Raw genomic sequence first — 27200 nt, 5'->3', positions numbered from 1 at the left:
GTTCTTGTGAATTCAGGAATTCACTATAAATCTAGAAATCCATCACTTCTATGACTGAATTGATCTGAACCCGTCAAAAGCTGCTGTAGTTGAATGAGAAGGGATTATAAAATAAACAGATCAGGCATCCTAGGAGGTCCCTATGGCAGTCAGCCCACCATCCCAAAATGTCTTCAATGAGTAGTGTTAGGGAGAGACTTTCTCTGTGAAGCACCAGTTGGATACTTGCTTTCTCACCAGATCCTTGGAATCACGCTCTTAATTTTTCACTCTGATGCTTTAGAGTAATTGGCAGGAGGAGCTGATATAGAGGGGTTATGGTCTTTCTTTACCTCATTGACATATTTAAATTGGGAAAGCCCAGAACCCTGGGAGGGCTGGAATATCCCCTTCCCCATATATTTACATTCACAACTTGGCCTCTCTTGATATATACCCAGGACTATAAAGGGTTTCCCTGCAGGGCAAAATCCAGCATTTACTCAGTGGAAGTCCTAACTGCACTGGTGAGTGCTCTTTACAACCTCAACAGGCTCTGGATCTCTTAGGGCTTCTCAACTCTTTGCCTCTTTGGTGTTCCCTTATCCAGGATATCTAATGCTGGTTGTTCAGTCCACAGCTCTTGACCCCAAAGTATGCTGATTCTCTTCCCAGAACCCCTGCCCCTCTTCCCTCCCCCAAACCAAATGTATCTCCCCACTCTAGGTCCCTCTTCCTCATACTCCAGTGTTCTCATTTTCAGAAATTATGCTGGCTCCCCATATCTTTTTCTCCCTTCATCCATCCTGTTTTTTGGCTTCCCTAGGTCCTGGAGTTGCTTCCAGTTTTCAAAGACATTGAGATAAATGACAATGCTGGGAGAAGCAGAGAGGTAGAAGCCAAGGCCCAGCAACTAAGCAATGTGTAGAGTCAGAAAAAGCCTAAGCAGCACCACAGCATCTGTAATGAACTTGATTTTATTGTTAGAGTTGGAGGCGGCTCCATTACAGCAGCTGGGAACTATAGCAGGGAAGTGTGGGGAGGAGCAGAGCACAGCAGCACGGGGAGGGTGGGAGCTAGGAAGAACACAGGCCGGCTCATTTTGGTTTCCACACAGTCATTTGGCAGAGAAGCCGAGCCCTGACAAGCGTCTGGATTTCTCAGTCTGGTAGTAGTCTGGCAGGGCTGCTCATTGGCTTGCTTGGGGAGAGGTCCTCTCCTGGGGTGTTTTTTCAGCCTGTTTTCATCTTACTCAGTAGGAAGTCAGCTTTAGCTCAGCTTCTTCTCCTTCTTCCCTTCCTCCCTCTCATTTTCCCCAAGTTCTCTGGCATGGCCTCTACCTCCCGGATCCTCTGTCCAAGAGTTTGGGGCTGGAAAGGCAGCCAGTGTTCCCATTTCAGCTGCAGGATGGCATAGTGGAATGTTGGGGGAGTCACACATTGCTAGGGTGTCAAATGTTGGGATGTCAGGCAGTGGCTTATTTTTAACCCATTACATACCAGGCCACAGCAGATGACCACATGCAGAGAAGCCAAGCAAGGGGATGAAAAGGGATGAGGATACTTGGAATGGGTGGGTGAAAACTTCAAAAGGTCAGGGAGCTTGGAAGAATTCTGGGCTTGGGGCTGGGCTCTCCTTGCCCCTTTGTGCTGCCCAATAGGCCTGGTCTGGGCACAGCTCTGGGATGTGAATGGTATGAAGCAGGGGCTGGAAGGATAAGCAACTTTCTTCTCTCACCAGTCTATTGGTCAAAAGAGCTTCAAGTTTTGGATTGAGACATTCAGATATGGAGGGAAGCAGTGAGACAGTGTAGCAGTGGCATACCCCTAGACCCCTGCTGGAACCCAGACCCTGGTGGGTAAGAGAATGGGAAATGGAGGAAAGGGCGCAGCTCTGGGCACCTCACTGACAGAATCCTGCCCCCAGGTCACATAAATTACTACTGGAGATCCTTCCTTAAGATGCTAAATAAATAAAGAGGTCCCTGGGTTGGGGATATGATCTCCGTCCATAAGGGAGTAGGTTGCTGAGACCCATCCTTACTCCCCATCCAATTCAAACACTTGGTAGTGTTAGGAGAGGGTGTCACTCCAGGGTTCTCAGGCATCAGATGATCTCCTATCCTAATTTTGTACCCTCCTTCTATCCTCTCCCTGTTGCCTTTGGTTTTGAAACTCCTCTCGGGTATGGATGAGGGGGAAGGTCAACCCCTCTATTTAGCCCAGCCCAAGTTCCCACAATAAGACATCCTGTCCCCTGTCTCCCCCACCCCAGCTCCCATGTCCCTCAACCCCAAAGGACTCAGCAATAGCCATTCTTTAAGGGAGCTGGGGGAGCAGATCCTTGGGGAAAGGAGAATGGTTCTTTCAGAACTCAATCTTGCAGGCTGGGAAGGACTCATCCTGCATGACCACGGTGCTGCTGCTGGCCAGGACTAGGACGTTCAGTTGTTGCTGCTGCTCATGAGTCTGCTGGTACCACTCACGAGTCACCTCTGTGTCATGAGTAGGGATTAGAGTCACCTAGGAGGGAGATAAGAAATGCCTGATATGACAACGTGAAAGGAAGTGAGGAGGATGGGACATCATGCCTGATGGTCTAGGAAGTAGTCCCACTGCCCATAGTAAAGGTTCAGTCCTTTTATGAATAGAGATTGTGTTCCACCATTGCCTCTAAGTAAGCTTTAACTAGGCCTCCTCTTTGGCATCCCTTGCCACTCACCTGAAGATTCTCCCCCCACTGGGCCTTGCCCTCCAGCAGTGCATCCAGCACAGCCCGGCTCGGCTCGCCATTGACAGGGTCATTCCCACTGACCACATAGTAGGATGCACGCACTCGACGAAAGAAGTCAAGGTCAGCAGTCTTGCCACTGCAATGATTCGGGATATAGGCGAGATCCACGTATACAGGAGGGCCAGAGCCGCCCTTGGAACCCAAGGCTGCTGTAGAGACAAGCCAGGACTCATTGGAGAGGTAAAGTAGAGAACACTTTTAGCAATCTTCTTCCTTCCACAATCCCTCCTACTCCTGCAGTCTCTGACCAGCCACACCCAACCTCAACCCACCATCTCTCCCACTTTTCATGTTATACTTACCTGGTCCTGTTTTGAGTCCATTGACTAGGCCTTTGGACATAGGGCTGTGTCCATCCTTTTCTTCTGCTGGGGTGACCTGGCTTGGAGTGCTGCGTGGTCGGGGTGGGACCCGGGATGCGCGATCTGCAGGCCCTTTACCAGGAGTGGGTGAGCGTTTTCCCCGAAGATCCAGACGCCGGGCAGGAGATGCTGGCTTGGCTCTGCTAGGGGCCCTGCGCCCTACTCTCCCCTGTGCCTTCTCCTTCTCCCGTAGCTTTTCTACCCTTCCAGATTCTGAACTGAGCCCCTCAGGGTCAGCCATGCACACATCAGGGCGAGGAGGGGATGGGCGAGGGTCTGGTTGAGGGATAGGGGGTGGGTCATGGCCAGGCCTGGGATGGTGAGTTCCACTGACCCCCCCAGCTTTGTCCACAGGCAGGAAGTCCCCATCTTCATCTGAGTCGAGGGCTGCCTCAGCTGTGATGGATGGACACTCCTCAGTTTCTGGTGGAACATCAGAATCTGATTGTGAGGAGCCTGAGTCACTGGCTGATGTTGGAGGTGTCTCATCAGCCACAGGGCATGGACCCCCTGTGGTCCCTGGGGCCCCTGCCCGGCGCCGCCCCCCTTTCCCAATTAGCCGAGCTTCTTCAGTTGAAAGGTCACCTTCATCTGTGGATCGGGACAGAGGTGGGTTCAGAAAGGATGGGGAGAGTTCCTCAGGGTGGGGCCGGGGCTCAGCAGCACATCCTTGGGGCCCAGCCTCAGTCTCAGGGGAGACACTTCTGGGTTGTCCTCCAGAAGCCCCTCCTGGGCACAGTGGCTGCTCAGGGGAAAGCAGTGTGTCAGGCCGGGAACTCCTCTCGGCTCCCTCAGGCCAGTCCCCACGTTCCCAGGCAGGGCAGGTCTCAACTGCTTCTTCTTCAGCCTTGGCCAGGGCAGGGCCTGGGGGTTTAGGGCTGGTTTCAGGGCCATTGGTAGCACAATCCGCAGAGGGACTCTGGGAAGGGCTTGGCTTCTTGGTGGGGGCTCCTGTGCATTCCAGGCGACAGGGCAAAGTGCTATCATCCACGTCTCCAGGCAAGCTTGGAGCTGGAGCTGGGGCCAAGTCCAGTGAAGCTGGAGGTGCTGGGCTCAGAGGAGTGACGTCCCAGAGGCTGTGGGCAGCCGGTTCCATTCCTGGTACCAGCTCTCCAGAGCCCCGTTCTGCAGCCTCCAGGCCAGGAGGAAAGTGTTCAGCCACACTTGAAATCACAGGTGTGGTGGCTTCAGAGGAGGAGCCTTCAGACAGGACTGGTGAAGCAGGTCGTGGCAGACTAGAGAGGAGAGGGGCCTCAGGAGAGCTGGGTGATGGGAGCTGGGGCAGTGAAGAGTCCAGGCTGGGGGCCTTGGTCACTTCTAGGTACTCATCATGCCGGGCTCTGGTGGGGGGCCCTGGAGCCAGAGCCAGAGCTCGGTCCCCAGAGAAGGCGAGGGAGCCACAGGGTGCCGAGCGGGGTTCAGCAGGAGAGGGCAGCTGTGGGGGAGCTGGCTGCAATGAGGAGAAGCCAAAGGCTGAAGCAGGGAAGTCCAGGCTGGGTCGGGCAGGACCCAGGTGTGAGTCCAAGGTAGGGCTGGCATGTGCCTCACTTTCAGGCCACAATGTGGGGGGCCCTGCAGAAATGGGGTGAGGGGGACTTGGGGACTGGGGCTCTTTCTCTGGCTGTTCCCGAGCTCCTTTCTCCAGCTCTGAGTCACTAGTGCTGTCATCCCAGTGACCCTGGCCTGACTCCTTGGGAGATGGGGTTCTCCTATCTGGGCTACAGCTCAGGATATTACCATTCAGAGGGGGGCTTGGGCCTTTGCTCAGGGGGATAGGAACACGGGGGGGCACTGCAGGTGGGGTAAGGCTGGGCTCCACACTTGGCCCTGGCTCAGGCTCCTGTCTGGGGGGTAAAGTGGGTCCTGCCAGTGCTGCATAGCTAAAGGTTGGAGTGTCAGATTGGAGACTCTTGGGCGAGACAGGGGATGAAAGTTCCTTCTCTGCAGATGGGTTTCGGCCAGCAGCCTCCTCCTTGGCTGAGATGCGTGGGGGCCAATCCCCAGCTGCTCCAAGTGGAGGCTCTCTAGTGGGGCATGCAGGGCCAAGCCCAGTAAGCATCATCTGCTCATAGATGTCTGCGTACTGAAAACTTCTCTCATCAGGATAGGGTGTGGGTTCTCTCTGCTCAGGCTCCATCTGCTCAGGCTCCTTGGTGGCATGGCTCTCAATGGCTTCTGGGACCTTGGAGCTTTGAGGGCTGCTGCCAGGAACTCCAGCTCCACCTTCTTCCTCCCTTTCCCCTTCAGCCTTGCGGTAGTCCTTCCCCAAGGGAGAATATGGCCCACCTTCCAACTCAGCTGCTGCCTCCTGCACTGCAGCCACCACACTGTCATACTCACTTGTGCCCCAGGAGAAGGGCGCAGGAGTGTGTGGTTCTGGGGCAGGTGTGGGAGGAGCTGGAGCTGGGGAGAGGGGTACAGGGGGCAGGGGTCTGTCCTTGGGTACCCATGGTGGGATGTCAGCCAGCCACGAGGGGGTGGCGGGTTCAGTCCTCATGGATGGCATGGGCTCAGACTCTGCGATAGGGCTTTCTTGTCCCAGGGCTGGAGGAACCCTCTGTCCAGCCATCTCAGGTGGGGAGGCTGGAGGAGAGATGATCTCAAAAGGGGAGCGGGTCAGCTTGTCCTCTTCCTCTGGTGGCAGCCCAACTGGTGACTCAGCAAGCCAGCGCTCCACCTCCAGCCCCTTCTGTGGTGAGGGTTCCTGGAAACCCTTGAAGTCTGAGACCCAGGGGCTCTGGGGCGTGTGCTCCAATGGGGGCACTTCTTGCTCATCATCTGGTCCTTCATCAAGGAAAGTGCTCTCCCGCTCTTCTGTGTATCGTGGCCGGGCACCCTGGCCATCCAACTCATGAGGAAACCAGACCTTGCGCTCACAGCTCAGGTCCCTCCAGTACGTGTCCTGTTCTAGGCCCACATCCTCTCTGCTCCTCCAGTACCTGTCCTCCTGCTCAGGAGATGTGTCCTCCCATGTCTGGGCAGGCTCTTTCTGTTCTCCAGCTGGCTCCCCTCTGGACGGAGAGGTTTCTTGCCACTCCTGGATCACACCCTGCTCCTTCCAGTACTTCTCTTCCTGATCCTGGACCTTGTCCTGCGCTGGGCTCTCTTCTAGACCCAGAGCTTTGGTCTTCTCTAGCACAGCTTCTTCCTTCTGTTGGACAGCCTCAGCTTTTTCTGGAGATTTTTCCTCTAGGACCTTCTCCTTTGGTTTCATGGTTTTATCCTCCTGCACTGGGCTCTCCTGCTCCTGAGTTTTGTCCTTGTCCTCCAAAGCTTTATCTTTCTGTTCAACAGCCTTAATGTTTGGTTCCAGGACTTCATCTTTCTGTCCTAAGGCCCAGTATTTTTGTTCTAAGGCCTCATCCTTCTTTTCCAAGGCCTCGTCCTCCTGTCCTTGAGCCTTGCCTTTTTGTTCCAAGTCTATGTCTTTTTGTTCTAAAGTCTTATCCTTCAGTGCATGAGCCTTGTCCTTTTGTTCAAGGACTTCATCTGTCTGTCCTAAGGCCTTGCCCTTCAGTTCAGGGACCTTGTCCTCTGGAGTCTTATCTTTATATTCAATATCTCTGACTTTTTGTTCTAAAGTTTCATCTTTTTCTTCTGGGATCTTGTCCTCCTCTGCCAGAACCTTATCTTTTTGTTCTAAGTGTTCATCTTTTAGTACCAGGGCCTTGTCTTTCTGTTCCAGGAGGACTGTGTCCCTTTGTTCTAAGTCTCTGCCTTTTTGTTCTAAAGCCTTATCCTGCTGTTCTATGGCCTTGTTCTTTTCTTCCAGAGCCTTATCTTTCTGACCAATGGTCGTATCCTTTTGCTCTACAAAAATATCCTTCTGCTCCAGAGTTTTGTCCTGCTGTAAGACTTCATCTTTTGGTTCAGGTGCCTTGTCCCTCTGGTCTGGTATTCTGTCTTTCAACTCTGGAGCTTTACTTTCCCACTCCATGGCAATGCCCTCCATGGCAGGGCTTGGCAAAGATTCAGAACTCTTGGTGAGGGAGCTATCAGGTGTCAGAATGTGCTCACCAGGGCTTGTGATCACACCAGGAGAGTGCTTCCCATCTCCCAACAATGTAGAATGAAAGAAGGGGGGGCGGGTGGGTAATTTTCCATCAGGGCTATGATCTGTGATGCCTGCCAAAGCAGGGTATGCAGTGGTCTCATCTGTGGGAGGCAACACTGTGGCTGCACAGGGTTCTGGAATAGATGCAGGCACTAGGTGGTGAGAGATGTCCTCAGCCTGCATCAGAGGCCCCTTTTCTTCCTTTCCAAGGCTTAGTTCCCCAAACTGGAGGGTGCCAAGGCTTTCTGGAGAGAGCTGCTTAGAAGAGATATCCAGAGAGGTCTCCTTGCTGGGACTCTCTTCTGAGAGAGAAAGTGACTGGGTGTCTTCAGGAGATACCTCTGGCCAAAGGTCTTTGTGTAGGTGCTGCTCTGTCAGGCCACAGGCAGACCTGGGGATGGCTTCTTGGTTGCCTGTGTCTGGAGAGACCACACTGAGTACAGACACGGACTCTGCATCTTCAGGGGAGAGGCTTTGGTCAGGAAATTGGAGCACCTCACCTTTCTGAGTTTCACCAGGTTCTTGCAGTGATGTTCTCAAATCTCTGGGAAGGACTTCTGTTGCCAGAATTGGACCTGTGGGCTCTCCTGCCTCCACAGTCTCAAAGACTATTGCTTTGTCCTGTTCTGGCAACAGTTGGATAGTGCAGCCTGTATGTCCCCCAACAATGCTGACAGGTGCTTCCTGGGCATGGGGGCTCCTGGGAGGAGGTATCTTAACCTCCTCCTCTAGTGTGACCTCTTTAGGCCCTGGCTTAACTATCTGCTCTGTAGCATCTTCCTTGCCCACACCTAGTGTATACCTAGTTCCTTCCCAGGAGCCTGCTTCCTGAAAGTCTTGGGGCTCAGACTTTTCTTCCACTGGGGACTGATGAAAGGGTGTGTGGGTGGCACTTGGTGGGCCAGATGGTGGAGGCGAGGCCATCTTCACTGTGCTATCATCTGGGCTGAGGCAGCGTTCCTCTGCTTCTCCAAGGACTGGTTCCCCTGGATGTAGAGTATGCCCAGGGGCACCAAATATTGGGGCTCCATATTGACTGGGAAGTTTCTCAGACATCTCTACATTTGTGGTCTCCTCCTCTTCCTCTTCCACGGCTTTCTCTCCAGGCAAGCCTCTCCCTAGAATCTCTCCTTTCTTCTCTGACTCCCCAGTCACAGAGAAATCCTCACAGGGTGGTGATTTGAAGCCTTTGTCTTCTTCCAGTGAGGAGGTGGGTGAGATAGTACCAGCTGATGGCACATAATCCAAGCCCTGAGTGGCTTCAGTGCGGGATGAGGGGATGCTTGTGACTGTGTCAAGCAGCAAGGAGCTCTTGCCTGTCTCCTCTGTCTGGGGAGCTGTGAGTGAAGCCACAGACTGATCTTCAGCCACAGATGTGGCAAAAGAAGAAAGCTTGTCGCACTCAGTGATTGAGGTGGCCGAGGACACGTGTTCCTCTTCAGCCAAAGGGGCGGCCACCATGTTGGGGGGGTAGGTGAGTTCAGTCTCTGGTGCTCCATAGCCTTTGCTGGAGGTGGCAGGAACAGCACTGTCCGTAGGCTGGCTAGCCTCAAAGGGGCCAGGACCATCAGGCCCAGGGAGGTCATATGTACTTGTAGGAAATCTAGGCGGAGCTGGGCGCTCCTCTGGCTCATCATGAATCTCCTCATCTGAGATGGTCTGCTCTGTCTCTGAGTAGCCAGGGATTGTTTCATCCTGGATGTAAGAGACATGCTCAGTGGCTCCTGCAGGTGTGGCCAGACTGCTTAGGAATGATGAGGTCTCCTTTTCAGTAGCCTTGCCCTGGAGTCCTACCTCCCGGCCCCCAAGGGCCTCCCTGCCCCTTGGAGTTGCCTTCAAGGCTTCCTGCATATGTTTTTGGTAAAAATCTTCAGCCTTCGTCTCTTCCTCTTCCTCCTCATCTGAAGGGTGCAACTCCTCCATTTCTTCTAACTCAGCTTTCTCTATCACATCCTCCTTTACCTCGGGTTCACTTTCCTCTCTAGCTTCTGTTCTATCAGGGAGCACCTCTGCTTCCTTTGGCTTCTTTTCCTCCCAGGTATCTTTCTCTTCCTCTGTCTCAGCCCCGGAGTCTGGGCCTCTATCCTTGCCACCTTGTTCTTCAGGGATGTCTGGGACAACCTCTCTCTCCTTCATTATAAGCTCTTCTTGTTCCAGCCCTGGGACAGAGGGTGGTATCCCGTGGCCAGTTGTACGTGGGGAGGAGGGACGTGGGGGTCCCTCCTCTGCAGTGTCTGGAGGGAGTGGTTTCTCCCCTAGTCCTGTGTCCCTTTGTTCAGCCAGCAACCCCCTCTCCTCACGCTTCATTTCCTCAAAGTCCTGTGTGAGGTCCTCTGGTGAAGACAGAGCTAGCTCCCTGTGCCCACTGACTGTTGAGGGTGGTGCAGCCCCCTTCTGGGCTGGGGGTGTCCGGGGCTCAGAGGACAGCTCCTTCTCTGCACGGGCAACCCGACTCTTGTCCATTTTGACCCTGCCAGGGGCCTTGGCTTTGTACAGGGTCTTACGCACCTCAGGGGTAAAGGGCTTCAGGTCTGGCTTGGAAATTTTCTTGACCTCAGGTTTAGTATCTTTCCTCTTCTCTTCCTTCTTGGCATCCTTCTTCTCCTCCTTCCTTCCTTCATCCTTCTTGAGCTCCTTCCTCTCCTTCTTGATCTCTTTTTTCTCTTTGTCTTTTTTCTCTTCCAACTTTGATATCTTTTCTTTCAGGTGCTTCTTCCCCACTTTGTCTTTTATCAGTTTTCGCTTCTCTGCCTTCAGTGCCTCACTCGACTCTGTCCTCACCCTCTCAGGCTTGGCAGGCTTCTCTGGGGGCTTCTCAGATGACTCTTTTACTTTTTTCTCTGTTTTGGCTAACTCCTTGGCCAGTTCTGAGCGGGCTTCCTTGGCTCCCTCTTCAGCCACCTCCTCCCGTTTGGCCAGCTTGCTCACAGCTGTCTTGGTAGTGGCCTTGAGGCTCTCCTTGCTGTCAGCCCGCTGTTTGATTTTGCTAGGTTTGAGATTGGCAGGCACAGCACCAGAGGCTAAGTCCTTTTGTGTAGCCACAGGGTACCTCAGGAAGTCCAGGTGCCGAAGCTTTTCCAGGCCTTCCAAGATCTTGTTCTGGGGAGCATTCCCTGGAAAAAGCACACGTACAATCTTCTCAGTGGGGTTGGCTGGTAGCCAGACCACTAGAGCAGTGATAGAGGTCAGGTAGGGCACGGAGATCTCAGCCTCTTTCCCATTAGCTAGCACAATGCCCGTCTTAGCTTTACTATTGCCTGCCCACTTTTGCATGAGAAACTGCATCTCCTTGCTGTCCTTGACAGGATTGAGGACATACATGTCCAGCCGGCCCACACCCATCTTATGGAAGAGGGTCAGTGGCTCAATGGTGTTGCTGACCACACGGTATAGAGGTTCAGCCTGGATGCCCAGACGGTTTAGGTGTTGCAGAGTGAGGCAGGCCTCCTCAATGCTGCGCTTGGCTTTCCGGGAGGCATCAGGCAGCCTCAGTTTATCCGGCACGTTGAAGAAAACAACTCCAAGCTCAGGGGAGATGAGGTTCTTCACCCAGTCACTGTAGCTACTAGAGCCCTGGGACTGCTCCTCCTCCAATTCTGCCACTTTGCGCTGTAGGAGTCCATTGATACCTGGCAGGTTGTCTGCCCCGATGTGTGTGAGCAGCACTGAGTCAATGCGGTCCAGGTGCCGCACCAGCTTCCAGAAGCAGGACTTGCGATCAGAACCACCATCCACCAAGATGTTGAAACCGTTGACGGCAAAGAGGGCAGAGTCTCCGCGGCCACCAGGGAAGATGTAGCAGCAAGGTTTGGAGAGCTTGAGGAAGCCCCCTGAGGTGGGGGGCTCTAGCAGGTCAAAGGGAGATGGCACATCCACAGTCTCAGAGACATATTCAGAGAACTCAGCCACACCATCCATGGTGGGCAGTGTGGGCTCAGGGTTTAGTCGAAGGTGCAGGGTCTCTTGGGAACTGGATAGTCCTAGGTGGCTCCAATCACCCTCCCCTAAGCAGGAAACAGTGAGGAAGGCCTGGATCCCAGGGTCTCTATTGCTGAGCAATTGGGCAATCTAGAAGAATGGGAGATGAAAGGCTGATTAGGCCAGGTAGAAACCTGGGGTTTGTCTTAACCTTAGATTCAATCTGTTAGTCTCCACCTCTTCGTGAGGGGATTTCCTCCTACCTTTCTGCCAGAGTTCCCTCTGGTCAAGCAACATGAGATTTCTCCCATCCTTGGATCCCTCCCCATATTCCATTCCTACCAGATACACAGATGTGGAACTTACCTCTGGGTTGTGAAGGACCTGGGCAAAGTTTTGATAAGAGTAGGTGCCACTCTGTAAGATGAGGTCTCCTCCAGGCTCTAAACTTTGTCCACTCAAGATCAGTAGTTTGTGAGCTGATGGACTACTAAGGAGATGGTGAAGCTAGAATGGAAAGACAAGAATGGTCACAGATGTAGGAAACCCAGGGAAAGGGCACTGGATGTTCCTGTTTCCCCTCAGTACTGCAAGGACACATTCCCCACTGGTAGGCCCACAACATCTCCAGTGTGGGGCTGGGGATCATAAGGCAGCTTAGATGGTTTGAAGCCAAGTCCAGGAATTCTTGGCCTGATAGCAGTAGTACTGTCAGGGGTGGGTTACAGCACTTCCAGCAAGCTCTCATGGCAAGGCTCAGGCCCTGGTCTTACCTCAGAGCTGATGCTTTCGGCACTGGGGTTTACCAGGATGATGGTCTCTAGGATCTCACTCTGGTGGGAGAGGGTCCTCTGGCCTGAGGGAGGGAGAGATGTAGGATTTTGTATTGAAGAGAGTGGGTATAGACGGAAAGGGAGACATTGTGTGGGGCAGGAGAGAAAAGAATGTACTATCAGAAAATCGGGCTGAGGGGCAAGAACCCAGCTATCCTTAGATCCTGCCACTTTGGATACTGCTGAGTAAGGTCTAGGAACTGGCTCCTCCAGCCCTTCCCTTTCAGGGTTTCCTCCTCCCCTCTCCCACACTGGCAGTCTTCTCACTCCCTTCATCTGCCACACCCTCTGCCTGCTCAGTCTGGTACCCCCACCCCCTCTGCCTGGACCTTCTGCCTCGGGCTGCCCTATTGACAAGAAGCTTTTGTCCCTCTCGAGCACTAAGCTCCTGGTGCTGCCTGGGGATGGGGGGCTCAGCGGAGGGAGGGCTCCAGGGATCATGATCCTCTCAGCTCTCTCTTCTCACTAGCCTGCCCCTGCCCTGGGCTTTCATGCCAGCAGAATGCCTGGAAATAAGGACATAGACACTTCTTTGCCGTGTCTACAGACTCCCCATCCCCCTTACAATCCCCTTATCCAAGGCCAGAATTCTCATTCCAAAAGACTCAGTTTCTATCTATCTAAAACTTTGGAGTTTTACAATTAGAAACAGGACTCTAATTTCTCGTTCTGTTTTGTACTTCCGCAGAGGCCAAGTCTGCACTTACAACATGTACACAATCATCAAAGGTTTCACAGCTTCCTCTCCTCACCCCACCTCCATATTCCCAGCTGCAAGAGAGGCCTGCTCCACGGCCCCAAGCCCCACCCCTTGTGAACAGTTTCTTCTCTCCTCCTTGCCTCTCTCCTCTGGGCCCTCTGCCATGGAGACAGTGCCAGGCCACAAACTGGAGTTGGGGGGCCGCAGACAAGAAACAAGGAAAGAGAGACTCCGAGTGTTTCCCAGGCCACAGAGAAAGACAAGGCAGCCTCAAATCCCCTATCGACTTCCCTTCTTCGGACTCACAGGAAACACCAAGCAGTGTAGCCAAGAAAGAAAGTGGCAGGTTCAAAGATTCTAAAGAAGGAGGATGCTGCCCTTCCTAACTGTAGTGCCCCATGGAATTACCTTGCAAACAGAGTTGAATACATGGTCAGGGGAGTGGGCCGCCTGGAAGATATTGGTGGGAAAGTTCATAATCCGTCCCCTACACCCTCTTCTGTGACCCAGCTCTCTCCTCTTCCTGGGGCTTGGACTAGAGAGGCCTAGGACCAGGGCCTTTGCTAAGAGGGAGAGCCCTAGCACCAGGATCCAGCAGCTCTGGCAGCAGGGGCCTGCACTTGCAGCTGTGGATGGTGACCTCAGGGACAGTGGGTGGGGCCCAGGAGGAGTTCAAGGGTTCTCTTCTATGAACTTGGGAACTGAGGGAAGCTTTGAGGTCAGTTCAGAGGATGAGCACCACCTTAGAGACAGTCCGGAGCAAGGCTTGGGCAGGTGAGGGGTATCAAGGTTCAGGGAAGGGCCAGGCTAGCTGGAGGCCAGTCAGAGACATAGGCAATTCCTACCCTCCCCACAGCATATAAGCACAGGGCCGCACACTGAAGCCAGGAGGGTCTGAAGAGAAGTACCTGCGGTGCAGACTGATCTTTCTAGCTACTACTCTTCCTCCCTCCATTCCTCACAGTCCCGGTATATAACCACTAGACCTCTCTGATCCCAGTTCCCTTCCTGGCAAAAGACCCTATTTCTCACCCATGTGCTCTCCAATTCTGACTGGCAACTACATGGTCTATATTCTGCACCTCTCCTCTTGAGGTCTGGAAGAAAGCCCTATTTCTTCTGCACCTCCCCTAGCAATCCCACTGAAGGAATTGACTTGTTTTTCCTTTTCCTATGTAAAGGACTTCTGAGGTGGGGGGGGCACTTCCCCTCAGCCAGTGATGGGGTGGAAGTGGGCTGGGGTGTGAGGCTGAGCAGGCAGGAGGGCAGGTGTCTCCGCAGTGAGGCAGAAGGGGAGGGAGGGCCGCTTGGGCAGCTGCAGTATGCCGCAGTGTGTGAGTGTGTGTGAGTGTGCGCGCTGAGCTCAGACTCCAGCTCCGCCCCCACCCCCCACCCCAGCATGACAAGTCATTTTCTTGGCTGCCTCTGCATGGGGGGTGAGAAGGGGGGGACGCAGAGAGGGAGAAGAAACTGGCGCCTCTGTTCCAGAGCCCCCATCTTGGGAAGAGAAGCCGAGATTGGGTGGGGGTGGGGCTGAGACTTGGAACCTGTGGGGTGGACGGGACTGGGAATGCAGGGCAGCTGCTGGGGAGGGAATGCTCTCAATCTCCGGAGTGGCCTCACAATCTCCAGAGGGAGCCAAAAGCGGGGGCTTAGAATCCTGGTCTCAAGCTGGTTGCAGGAAATGGGAAGCGGGGAGCCCACAGCAAATAGGTTGGTCTGCAAAGAGGCGCATGCCACGTCTCAATGACCCTCTTTTCCCTTTTTTTTCCCACAGTGTCCCCCACCTTCCCTTACTTGGCAAAAACTCGCTATCCCGCTCACCCTCAGCATAGGAGCAGCTGAGCAATCCAGCAGCTGACACCAAGAGACCCTCCCATTAGGCGCATTCCCATAACATCCGCTTTTCCTTCAGATTCTTCTGCCTTTGCTCAAAGACATAACCCTCAAACTCCTCCAGCACCGCGGCCTGCCAGGCAGAGCCAGTGACACCACCCTCTGCTGCTGCCCCTAGACCAGTGTCTTTCAACCCAGCCCAGCCTGAGAGGTGGACTGTCACAGTCCCGGACCCCACTGGCCTCCACCTGGTCCTGGGTCCAGGCTGACCCCACAGCAAGTACCGTTCATCATCTCTCTCGGTTCCCACACCTTGCCCATCCTGCTGGGCTAATTTCAAACACACCAGATTAGGCATCACAACTCCTTTTCCCGTTACCCCTATTGCAGCAACCCCCAACCCCCCATGCAAAGCCCTCTGGTTAGGTTCTTACCCTGGGGTGTGGGCGGGAGCCCCTCATGGAGGCTGCAGCTCCGGCCTCAGCCGGCAGCTTCAGGGAAGAGTCTGCCGCACTTGGGGTGGGAGTGGGGGGGGCGCTTGATGGGGAGGGCGGTGCCTGGGCGGGGAAGAGGGGCTGGTCCATGACAAGGCACTGGAGACTTAACTGTTTCTTTGCCCTCATAATGTCAGTGCTTCTGTTTGACTCTGGGGGGCCGATGAGTTGTCTAGCATCTCAAAGAGCCTGGGTGGTCTCCAATGGCCCACAGGGCTCTTCTACCCCCAGCGCTGTTTAGTCAAGAAATACTCTTTTATCATCAGCCAAAAGATCAAAGCCCTGTGCTATGGCACACTGCAGGGATACAGGAGGTATGGGCTGCCTGGGCCCTCCCCCTTCTCTCAGGAACCATCTGCCGCCTCTCCCCTCAGACCCAGGGAATGACCTTCAATTCCAGGAGGAACTGGAGACAAAGGGGCTAGGGACTGCAAGAATGAAGAGTGAGGGGGACTGCTTGAGATGAAGGCTGGGGATGGGGCTGTGTTGAGCTATGTGGGCTTCTGAGCCACAGCTGCAGATACCAGGGGAGGAGAAATAAGTCTCATTTTAGATTGCAGGGTAGGTTGAAATTCTGGAGTGGACACATGGTCCCTAGCCCATTTGGGTTGGGGCACAGGGACCCTAGGAGCTGCATGTAGTTCTATGCCAATGCAACACAGCACAGTAGCCATACTTGGAATTCTTGGGTCATTGAATGTAAAGAGTCTGGGCGCTTTCTGCTTTTCAGTGAAAGAGTTAACAGGGACTGAGGAGAATCATCAGGGCCCCAGGCCCAAGCAAGATTTTATTACTATAGGCCAATTATTAAGTGCAACATAAAGTACTCTTTGGGTTAAAAAAAATCTCATGACTTTGTGGGGTATCGGGTCCCTGTGCTCTCCTTGTTTCTGTACTTTTCTATTTCTCTCTGATATCTCTTTCTTATACTATCTTAATCCTTCCAATGTTGGCTCTGTTTCCTAGTCTCTACCTCTGTCTCAGGACTCAAAAGACTCCAAGGGAGAGCTCTAGCACACAGGTGTAACCTGGTGATGCTCATGCTCCCACAGAATCCTTCCTTGCCCTCTTCCCTTCCACCAACCATCGGAGTCCTGGCCAACCCCTAATGTCTTCCACACATTGACATCCACCCACTCAAACCCCAGCACCAGCCCCACCCTTGCCCCAGACTGCCAAGAGCTGCCTTTGAAGGTCAGAGAAGCCAAAATAGTCTCTGCACTCAGCATCCCCCATCCCCCCCTTAACTGTAGCCAGAGGAGAGGAGGAGCTGAGTCACCAGAACTGGGAGGGGGGAGGAGGGAGAACAGAGGAGGAGGAATCCTTGCTCAGATCCGGAGATGCAAAGCAGCAACATGGCAACAGCCCCATTTGGATGGAGGAGGCCATCTGCAGAGATACACAACACAAACCAGGCTGAGTTCTGAGCATCACAAAAGGAAAACACTTCCCTTCTGCGACTTCATATTTCTTATTTCTCCCCACCTCAAACCTTCTATCTCCTACCTGCTTTCTAGGGCTCTCTAGAGTGTGTTAAGAGGGAAACTTGAGTAGACATTTGGCTTGAGAACAAAATCACATTTCCCAGCCTAGTGCAGAGCCCACCCTTCTTCTCAGCTGCTCCCCCCAAGGGTCACACCCTGGGCACCCAACTCACACTGAAGTTTTCCTTCAGCCTTCATCCTCTGAACAGCCACTCACCACAACTGACCCTCCACCTGCTGTGCTCCTAGGCTCTGATGCCTTGAAATGGTGAGATGCCAAAGGGAAAGAGGCCTGAGCTCAGACACAAAATGTGAGCAGAAGTCCTGGATTTGAGACCTGTCTCTACCATTTTATTAATCATGCTGTAAAACAAGCCACTTAACCTCTCTGAAAGCTTGCTTCCTGGACTATAAAAAATGAGTATAATGTTAATACCATCCTCTAATAATGCAGGGAGGAATGAATGGCATAAAAGATGAAAAAGTGCTCCATTCCTAGAATCCTAAACCTTCAGTGTACAAATACCATTAGAAGTCTATCTTCCTTTTGTGGAAGATTTATGATCAGGGAAATCCTAAATCAGAATCTCAGACCAGGCCAACTCTAGCCATACCCTTAGTTCTTAGGTAAATCTAGAATTGGAGATGCCTGCAGGAAGGGCCTAAAAATACTATTCACATTTGCTGCTTTCCTATTTCAGATAGCAATGGAGACCTCAAGTTGTAGGGGCCAATGAGCTACTATATTAAAACAGAATGGGGGCACCTGGGTGGCTCAGTGGTTGAGCGTCTGCCTTCCGCTCAGGTCCTGATCCCGGGGTCCTAGGATCGAGACCCACATCAGGCTCCCCACAGGAAGCCTGCTTCTCCCTCTGCCTGTGTCTCTGCCTTTCTCTCTGTGTCTCCCATGAATAAATAAACAAAATCTTAAAAAGAAAAAAAAAAACAGAATGGCTTTCATGTTTGCAGAAGTAACAGAACTACCACCTTCAGAGCACATCAGTGGTAAGGAAGAGTCACACAGAAGGCCTATAAACTGGTCCTTCAGTGTGTTTCTTAGAGTCTTAAAAAATCAATCATGACTTATAAATTATGAAAGTCTCTCCCTTTCCTATAGGTACCCAATAGTAGAAGTATCAGAGTGTTGTTTAAACTCAGTTTTCCAGGGCGTCTAGGTGGCTCAGTGGGTTAAGTATTTGCCTTTGGCTCAGGTCATGATCTCAGAGTTCCAGGGATCCAGCCCTGCTTCAGGCTCCTCACTCAGCAGGGAGTCTGCTTCTCCCTCTCCCCTTCCCCCTGCTCATACATACTTTCTCTCTTAAATAAATAAATAAATTTTTTTAAACCTCAGTTTTACACTGTCCTAATAGTTTCTGGCTTTGTTTTAAAATGCTTAGAAGCTCCAGATTGTCTGCAGGATTTAGAAAGGAATATTCCAAGTCACCATAGGGGTCTATCTGGCACAAAATTCACCTGGTAAAGCCTTTACCGGATTTGACCACTAGAAGGAGCTGGGCCACTGACTCTCCATCAGTGGGTCCTTCCGTTTCTGTGTTCCAGGGAGTGAGGAGTGGAGAGTGGATAGGAATGATTGCACTTGCCCTGACACCATAGGATACATGTTTGTCACCTTTCTCAGCTTTTTTGTCTCATGGTTGAGAAGTGATAAGGTATTGGCCAAGCCTATGGGGTGGGCAGAAAGGATTAAGTCATAACATACTACCATATACCCTTGAGCCCACCCCAGCAGCCTGGTTCCCCTTGCCTCTCTTCAAATAGGAGGGCGGGGCAGTGTCTGCAGCTGCTCTGGACTGACTGTTGTTTGTGGGGACAGCTGAAAGAGGAGCCAGCAGGGGTGGGGCTGTGGCTGTCTTGAGCCCTGTGGGTTTTTCCAGGAAATTCTCCACTGTTCTCCAGGGACATAGACAGGCCACCATGAAAATGTCCAAACCTAAAAAAAAAATCAATATGCTAAAAGAAGCCCTGTTCTTGGGAGTATTGCCCTATGCTCCTGGGGGACACTATGGCAAAACTCTTTGATTAAAAAAAGGTCAAGTAGGTGTTTTTTTTTTTAAGATTTTATTTATTTATTCATGAGAGACACAGAGAGAAAGGCAGAGACATAGGCAGGCTCCCCTCCTGCAGGGAGCCTGATGAGGGACTCGATCAACGGACCTGGGATCACACCTTGAGTCAAAGGCAGATAGATGCTCAACTGCTGAGCCACCCAGGCGTCCCAAGTAGGTATTTATATATCAGTGCTTATTTCTGGGAGATGCCTAAGGGTAACTATGCATCTCTTTGTATCTTCCCAAGGATCCCCAGATGTCAATCTGAAGAATGGCTAAGCATTTTGGTTTAAGTTCTGTTCATTCTTACACCATCCCAGAAAGTAGCCTAGTCTTAAGTTTCTGTGGTCCAGAGGACAAAGTTAGAGAAGTCAGTGTGAATTGTTAACATCAGCAGATACTCCTCAAATTTCAATTCACTCATTAATTCCACCTGCTGTCATCCTCTTATCCAGCTTGCACCAGAGATCCTAGGAGTAATAAATTGCAAAACCGTCGATTTTCAATCATCAGTGCTAATGTAGGAAGCTGTGAAATAAATAATCCTAAACATAATGCAGTGTCGAAGCAGCTAGTGGCTAGCTTCACAGGAAGCCAGTCACATCAAGGAGATGCCAGCTTCACATTTTTTAAAATGCTGCACATATTCCTAGGATAATGGAACATTAGTCATGTTAACTCTTTCATATCCTCTCTCTAGGAGCATCCCTAGAGGAGTCAGTGATCAGGGAAATGGCTAAAGCTGTGGCACTTAGCAGGAGGAGTATGAAGAGAAGGGGAGGTGATTATCCACTACACTGGATAATTGAGAACCATCTGTATAACATACAGTGTCAGTCACTTGGTGGCAGTGACTGTTGAGTTGGTTGGATTTTATATTTCATAAAGGCACTAGCACGTGGATTGGTGTGTCAGCATGATACCGATATCATGACCAGATGCCCAACACTTTTATAATGGGATATAGGACTTTCTGCAGTCTCCTCACAGATATGGATGGAATGATAGCTCCTAAAATATTTTCTCAAATTTCTAACCAATTTCTCCCACCCAGCAGAATGGGAAACTGAATCCTGCAAACTGATCTCAGAGCCAAACCTCAAGAGTGTGACTAGCTCTTGTAGGAGCAAATCTAGGAGACCCTGCTTCCACCCTGGATTTGATGGTGCTCATCAGCCTTTGGTACCAGGATTCTGCTATGCTCTGGAGATCTGTTGGCTGAACCAAAGTCAAAGGAGCAACCAGAAATCCTAAAACCTGGAGTCCAAGGAAAGGTTGCCAAGCAAGGATCTGGGAAGGTGACTGGGGGACTCAAAGGTCGCTATAAAGGGAAGCAAGGAGGCTAGGATAAAAAAATAAAAATAAAAAAAGGAGGCTAGGATATACAGAAAGAGGAACACAAAAAGAGTGGATTTTTTGTGTGGGAGATGATTAATCACTCAAGAGAAGGATCTAATTCCCTTAGTACATGTCAACAGCTGTCGGTAAACCACCCTCTTCTCAGGTAGAAATTCTGCTTCCCAGGCTCCCTCCACTATTATACTATCTGTCTGCAAAGGGTACTGGGTATGCAAGGATAGCTTTGGAGCTTTGCAGCTTTCCGCTCAAGAGTCCTTTCCTTCTGCCCAACCCAAACCTCCCACAAAGCCAGCTCTGCCAGGGAGACTAGACATCTGTGCTTCTGTAACCAGCCCTCACCCAAAGAACTGAGACAAATGACACTAGGTTAGTACCTTTGACTTCAGAGGAGAAGTGAGCGAGGTGCCGGGTAATGAAGAGTCTCAATTGTTGGTTCAAGTCAAAGGATGATAAGTCAATGTTCCAGGAGAGAATCCCTGTGAGAGAAAAAGAAATAGGGCTCTAGGTAAGGTCAGTGGAGGTGGATTTAGCAGAATACTTCCAAAGCTCACAGAAGGGGTAAGGACAGGGACAGGATAATGATCAGCCACACTGACGTCTTTAAGAAAGGTGGATGCTAGGGTGCTTGGGTGGCTCAGTGGTTGAACATCTGCCTTTGGCCCAGGTCATGATCCCAGGGTCCTGGGATCGAGTCCCACGTCAGGCTCCCTGTAGGGAGCCTGCTTCTCCCTCTGCCTATGTCTCTGCCTCTTTCTGTGTGTCTCTCATGAATAAATAAATAAAATCTTAAAAAAGAAAGAAAGAAGAAAAGAAAAGAAAAGAAAAGAAAAGAAAAGAAAGAAGAAAGAAAGGTGGATGCTGCCCATGTCTCTTTCCCATCCTGTACCTTTCTTGAGCTTTGCCTCAGCCAGAGAGGCAAGGGCAGAGTTTAGGCTAAACCTGATCATTAATGAGTTTGTAGGTAGTCATTTTCTTGCAGTTGCCCAGTTGTGATAGAAGTGACACTCAAGGGCCAGTTCCCAGATCCTGGGGGCTGCCATCCTGGTCTTTACAGCTAAATAGCATTTAGACTCTCCTTCGATGCCCCCTCCTTGCCTCCACCCCTCCGAGGCTTGCTTCCACCCGCAGGTGGCTCCGCAGCACTGCGCCACAGACAGGCCACTGGAGAGGGAGGTGAGGACTGAGGAGCTGTGGCCACAAAGGTCACTCTCTTAGGTTTGACCGCTGGCACTAGGAGATTTAAGATTTGTCCGTGGCGTCCCGAAAGAACCCTGTTCCTGTTCAGGGACCCCAAAGAAGAAACTAAGGTAGGAACATGGACTCCAGGGGATGGTGAGGACTCTCAGGATATTTGACCGGAAACACTGCGAATGGGAGGAGAGGGGCCAGTGGGGGCCCCGGGGGCTGTATCGAGCTCCTCGGCTTCAAGGAGATTGCGGAACGCCATGGGGCGTGCGGGAGGGATGGGAAAGCGAGATGCTTAGTAGCTAGAGACGATATGGACGCACGACGTGAAGGATGCAGGTGACCGGGGCTAATGATTCAGATTAAAGGAAGCGCAGAACTCAGTGCAGCCTAGCGATGGAGAAGGCAGACGCACACAGATGGCGGAGAAGCATGGGATGGAGGATGCCCTCAAGCGCAGCCAGGACAGCGGCTCACCTTGTTCAAGGTGGGCCCGCACGGCCCTCAGCTGACTCTCTGTACCGATATCCCCGATCACGATGAGCAAAGAGTGTTTCCGCAGGTCCCAGCGTGCGGCCGCCACCGCGGCTCCGGCCTCGCGCAGCGGCTCCGCGGGCTCCTGGGGCGGCGGAGCGCCGGGGCTCCGGAGCCCCAGCCCGGGACCTGTCTCCATGGCAACGCCGCCAGGCCGCCGGGGCCCAGCCTCGGTCTCCATGGAAACCCCGTCGGGGCGCTAGGCCGGCCGCGTCCGCGGCGGGGAGAGCGTGCGCGGCTCTTAAAGGCAGGCGGCAGGGCCGGTTCATTGGCTGCTGCCTGCCAGGGGGTGGAGCCCTGGCGCCGCAGGGGCGGGCTCGGGCGGCGAAGCTCTGGCCCTGCAGACGCCGGCGGCCGCGGGGTGGTGGCTGCCCCTGCGGTCCCCCTTTCCTTTTCCTCAGGGCGCTCCCACCCGGACTGGGGCAGGGGTGGGGCTCTGAGGGAGCGGGTGGAGGGCGAGTCGGTTGCCTCGGCGCCGGAAGAAGCTTCTAGTTAGGATGCTTCCCGGATGAGTCCTGTCTGGCAGCTCCGCAGCCTCGCCCGCACTGAGGGGAGCCATGTTGTCCCTCCTCTCTGTTTCCCACTCTGTATGGTTGACTCCATCTGTGCCGGTGTATTGTCATTGTCTGGTACTTTTTTTTTTTTTTTTTGGCCTCTGCCTGCCGGGGTCCCAGATTCCATCCTCGATTGACTTGTCCTCATTGCCCCAGGCCCGGGGAATGCTCAGGAAGGCTGCGCAGGATTGGAGGGACGGAATGACCTTCCAGCCCTGAGTCCCTGGTGAGTTGTTATTCCGAAGACAGTGGTTGGCTGGTCTCCATCTCTGCTGAGTGCAGGACTCCAGTGCAATGAGCTCAGACTGCAGCAAGGGGGATTTGAGTAAAACGCAGGAAAGACCTTCCCAACCAACAGTAATGTGACACAGTGAGTTGGGTAACCTTGGGAGACAGTGGTGCTACTTCCTCCGGGGAATTCTCGAAACAGAAGGGGCGACGTTTGAACCGAAGAGGGCTGACCTGTTCAAAACCAAGGAACCAGGGGATGGGAAAGAGGACTGAGGAGGCTGCCACTGTTTTATGACTGACTAGATCATTCTTGTAAAAATGATGTGTATGATGTGTGCTGTTAGGTCTTCCCTCCCCCGTTCCTCTGTTCCCCATCACCTACTCTGCACTCCAGCATCTTCTTTTACCCAAGATTCTGAATCATCCTCTACATATATGTATCAGATAGAGAACCTGTCTTTCACGCTTGAGCTCCAGCAGCACTTTTTTTTTCTCTCTCTCTCATTTGCCTTATACTTTGGGGATAGTACAGGGTAGAAAGGAGTACAGTTCCTAATTCTAATCCCCCTCCTCTCGAGGCCCTGAGGAGGATTAGACAGTGACTGCATATGAAGTACCTCACTGCAGCCCTAGTCCTTATCATGGAGCACGTGTGACAGCAAACAGCCAGTCCACTCTGCAGTCGGCTTGGAATGCCCCTACTTGAAAACTAATATCTGTCAGTTTTATCTCAGTTTTAAAAAATGGATATGGCCCTGAAAATCCTTTTCGTAGCAGAGAAGGAGAAATAAAGAGTACTAGCAGAACATTAGATGGTGGTGGTGCTTCACCTTATATGACACATGAAGCCATGTTCTGCTACATCTCCAGCCCACCATTTCCAGATCTGAAAATGGCAAAGCTTGGAGAGATGTGCAGGCCTTCTCTTCCGCAATCAGACAAGAGTGCCACGGGAGGCAGAAAGCCAGAATAGGTTGTAGGGAGAAGGGGACAGTTTCCATAGCAACTGTAGAGATGAGGTCTTTAACTAGCACGTGGCCTTGGTATAAGGGTCAGCTGCAGTTAACCACAGGCTCTGCTTTCAAGTCTGACAAAGAGGCTAGACAATAGATCTGGATGGTATAGGGAGGGACCACACACTGATCAGATGATAAGGGCACAAATTCAGGTCTATGATCTCAGGCCCTGCTGGAATTAGGTTTTGTTAATTACAGCTGTAACAGCAGACTATGATAATACTAAAATTGCACATATATGCTCGATGAGCATTCAGCAGGCTGTTCTTTTAAAAGCAGAAAATGTCATAGAAAGATTGACTGCAGGTATCTCTTAATTACCCTACTCTTTCCTTGGTTAACAGTATCCCAGCCATTAGATGATGATCCTGGTATCATCATCATATTATCAGAAGATATTTAAAAAAAAAAAGATATTTTCAAGCATCAAATGGCACACAGCACCATGTGCAAAAGGCTCTACGAAGAAAACTATGGAGTTTAACATCAGCATTTATGTTCCAGAATTAAAACACTCAAGACAGAAAACACTGATGTACATATGTAGAAGGCATAGAAAGCTGAATAAAAATATGAAAGAAATATATACATGAATTGCAAAGTATATAAAAACCTATTTTGTGTTTAGGAATAGTGTGCTGCAGCAGGAGCCTAATAGTCAAAGGATGTCATCAATCAAAGACTGGTCCAAAAAAAAAAAAAAAGACTGATCCAAAGGGATTATTGGGCACATGTGATATGCATGATTGTGAGGAACACACATTAAAGTGTGGTAGTTATAGAGCCCACTATAACCACTGACCACTGGAATGACCAAACATGATCTTGTGGGGACTCCCTTATTCTGTAGTTTCTTCCACACTCTTTTATCATGTAGGATTGGCAGATACAGTGAGTACAACCAATACTTTTCAAACTTTTTGTGATGAAGGACACTTGAATTGTAGAAGGGATCACTAGGGATCTACCACTGAAAGGGGAGGTTAGAGGGGATGCAAATGGAAGACACTATTATAGGCTCTTTTCTTGGGTGTGCGCTACAGTGAATACACAACAGAAAACAGTGTGAAAGGTAATTAATTGTAGCCTTGGCTAAGTGTAAGCCAGTTAAGGGATTCTCAGACCCTTGCCAGTTCACAATATCTAGTGATAAATGATGGAATTGGTAAATTATGCACATATTTAACAAAGTAGGAGGGGCATCTCCTAATTTTTTTCTGGAAATAATTTCATATTTGGCATTTAAATTTAAATTAAATTTTAAAATGTCATTGTCCTGGGATGCCTGGGTGGCTCAGCAGTTGAGTGTCTGTCTTTGGCTCAGGGCATGATCTTGGAGTCCCAGCATTGAGTCCCATTGGGCTCCCTGCATGGAGACTGCCTCTTCCCCTGCCTTTGTCTCTGCCTCTCTCTCTCTCTCTCTGTCTCTCATGAATAAATAAGTCAAATCTTTAAAGATAAAAATAAAATAAAAATTTCATTGTCCTCATGAGCAAATCAGAACTTTATTAGGATTACTTGCACTCATGTTGAATTATGTGTATGTGGGAGAGGAGGGCACTGTAATGCTTTTAATGCTTAGGGTCTCCACAGGACTTAAACCAGCTCTGATAATTCATAAAGAAAAGACACTGACTCCTCCCTCACTTCTGGCTTGATGAATGTCATTAGTTTTTCTGAGGATCTGAGCTCATTTGGCAGAATTCCAGCCTGCTCTGCTGGATTGCATGGTTTTATCAACTAAAATATCCAAAAGGAGCTGCATGCAGCTCAGATTCCCACTCTGTGCTCAGTTCTGCCTATAAAGCATTCTTTACACAGACAGAGGCGTGTTGGATTACAGGATTGCTGTGTCAGAGGTTTATCCTTGGCTTTTGGGGAAAATACTATGATCATAATGCATACCGGCAGCCATGGGGTCACCTCTTAGCGTGAACAGCTGGCTTATCTGCAGAGACACTGAGTAAAATAATCTCTAAAAAGGTTGAGGTGGAAGATAAATTTGCATTTATTACTATATCTGGCACACAGAGGAGGCCCAGAGTAATTATCTGTTGGATAATTTTCCTAATTACTATTTGTTAATATTAAGTAACAGGAAAAGCACAGGCACTGGATTTACTTTCTCCCTGCAGAGCATTTCAAAAGGACAATGAAGATATTTACCATTTTCCTCTCTCACTTCCCACATTCTTTTGTTGAAGAAAATAATTCCCAAAAGTGAAAAAGAAACATTTATAGATACCTTTTTTCCTTATCCCTTCCATTAGCCCCAGAAGGTGGAAGTTAGTGTTTGGCTATGGCTAACATTTTCTTTTAGCCTTCTGAGCAAAGCTACTTCTTACTACAGGAACCTCAAAGGATTTTCTTGTGGTAGTAGAGATGATGGTGGTAAAGATAATCCAAACCTAAGTGTGTAACTTAGTTTTGAGGCCTATGCCTATGTGTGAATAAAATTTTACATCATTTAAAAATTTTTTTTTAGTTTTTTAAAATTTTATTTATTCATGAGAGACACACAGAGAGAGGCAGAGACATAGGCAGAGGGAGAAACAGGCTGCCTATGGGTAGCCTGATGTGGGACTCAATCTCAGGACCCCAGGATCACAACCTGAGCCAAAGGCAGACACTCAACCACTCAGCCACTCAGCCACATCATTTTTTAAAGGTATTTGTAGAACAGAGTTACTTTCCTTGAAGGAATGCTTGGGTATGACAAGACCAGAATTACCTTTTCCTTTCCTTCTTAGCTCTTTCTTGAAGATCCTTTATAATATTCCCTAACTTCTCTTTTTAACATTACCTCTTGCAAATACTTTGCATTAATCCTTAGTCAGTTAATCTGAACCACTTGCCTTTCTCGGTCATTTCTTTTTTTTTTTAAGGTTTTATTTATTTATTTCAGAGTGCACAAGAGTGAGGTGAGGAGCAGAGGGAGAGAGAATCTCAAGCAGATTCCATGCTGAGCGTAGAATCCAAGTGGGGTTCAATCTCATGACCCTGAGATCATGACCTTGAACTGAAACCAGGAGTTGAACACTTAATTGACTGAGTCGCCCAAGCACCCTATCCCTCGATTGTTCTTATCTTTTCTGTTCAGGTTGTCTCTTTTTCTTTGGATGCTTTGTTCACTTTCATTCTCATTTAGTGATTTATTTACTTTGCCCTTTTGTTTTACTTTGTAGAACAACATTCCATCTCATTCCACAAAGGATTTTAGGAGTATGACTGAACTCAAACATAGCTGCTTATATGAAACTGACTTCTGCAATTGCCAACTGTGTGAACTTGAGCAAGGTGCTTATCCTGTCTGTCCTTTAGTTTCCTCTTCTGTAAAATTATAATAATTGCATCCCACCTTATTGCTATTTTGAAAATTAAGTGGGACAGGGTTGCCTTGGTAGCTCAGTGGTTTAGTGTCTGCCTTCGGCACAGATCATGATCCCGGGGTCCTGGGTTCAAGTCTCACATTGGGCTCCCTGCATGGAGCCTGCTTCTCTCTCTGCCTATGTCTCTGCCTCTCTCTGTGTGTCTCTAATGAGTAAATAAATAAAATCTTTTTTTAAAAAAAGAAAATTAAGTGGGACAATCTGTTAAATATGCTTAGAACAATGTCTGGAATTCATTTACTTATTTATTCATTCAGTAATATTTATTGAGTATTTATTGTGTGCTAGTACACACAGTACACGAAGATCCCTGCTCTTGTGGAGCTTACATTCTAGTGGGGGAGACAGATAATAAATTGTAAAGAGGTAAATGGTATAGTATGTCGGAAAGTGATTAGCGCTGTGGCCAA

General features: G+C 50.4%; 2 protein-coding genes across 16 annotated transcripts in view; one reads left to right on the top strand and one right to left on the bottom strand.

Moving 5' to 3' along the window:
* Positions 1–940: 940 nt before the first annotated feature.
* On the bottom strand, positions 941–21856 carry MAP1A (microtubule associated protein 1A). 2 transcript variants are annotated; one of them, XM_025998581.2, is made up of 7 exons: positions 21544–21856; positions 20256–20357; positions 11880–11962; positions 11473–11613; positions 3075–11256; positions 2701–2921; positions 941–2501 (listed from the first exon to the last, which is right to left on the bottom strand). In XM_025998581.2, exons 1-7 carry the CDS (start codon positions 21779–21781, stop codon positions 2346–2348), a joined length of 9123 nt encoding a protein of 3040 aa, XP_025854366.1. In that variant the 5' UTR covers positions 21782–21856; the 3' UTR covers positions 941–2345. The 2 variants fall into 2 exon arrangements, with proteins under 2 accessions (XP_025854366.1, XP_025854367.1); XM_025998582.2 differs by lacking the exons at positions 20256–20357; positions 21544–21856 and adding an exon at positions 14910–15078.
* Positions 20865–27200, top strand: part of TP53BP1 (tumor protein p53 binding protein 1) — a 97905-nt gene continuing 91569 nt past the window's right edge. For 3 of the 14 annotated variants that reach the window (XM_072740633.1, XM_072740636.1, XM_025998584.2), the window contains exon 1: positions 21909–22380. The gene's annotated coding sequence lies outside the window, so the exon portion shown is untranslated. Of the gene's footprint in view, positions 21189–21908; positions 22381–27200 lie in introns of those variants that run through there. The other 11 variants (XM_072740634.1, XM_072740632.1, XM_072740639.1 and 8 more) reach the window with 9 other exon arrangements.

Source organism: Vulpes vulpes, chromosome 15 (genome assembly GCF_048418805.1).
Source record: "Vulpes vulpes isolate BD-2025 chromosome 15, VulVul3, whole genome shotgun sequence".
Classification (NCBI taxonomy): Eukaryota; Metazoa; Chordata; class Mammalia; order Carnivora; family Canidae; genus Vulpes; species Vulpes vulpes.
Note: the sequence above shows the minus strand (reverse complement) of the source record. Positions and strands in the feature narration are given on the sequence as shown.

What these genes read in the sequence shown, in the direction of transcription:
- MAP1A (XM_025998581.2), bottom strand. Translation starts at nt 21,781, where the DNA reads ATGGAGACCGAGGCTGGGCCCCGGCGGCCTGGCGGCGTTGCCATGGAG. An exon ending in CCGAAAGCATCAGCTCTGAG is followed by an intron (nt 11,614 to 11,879) that starts GTAAGACCAGGG and finishes TTTCCATTCTAG; the next exon opens with CTTCACCATCTCCTTAGTAG. An exon ending in AGTGGGGGGAGAATCTTCAG is followed by an intron (nt 2,502 to 2,700) that starts GTGAGTGGCAAG and finishes TCTCCCTCCTAG; the next exon opens with GTGACTCTAATCCCTACTCA.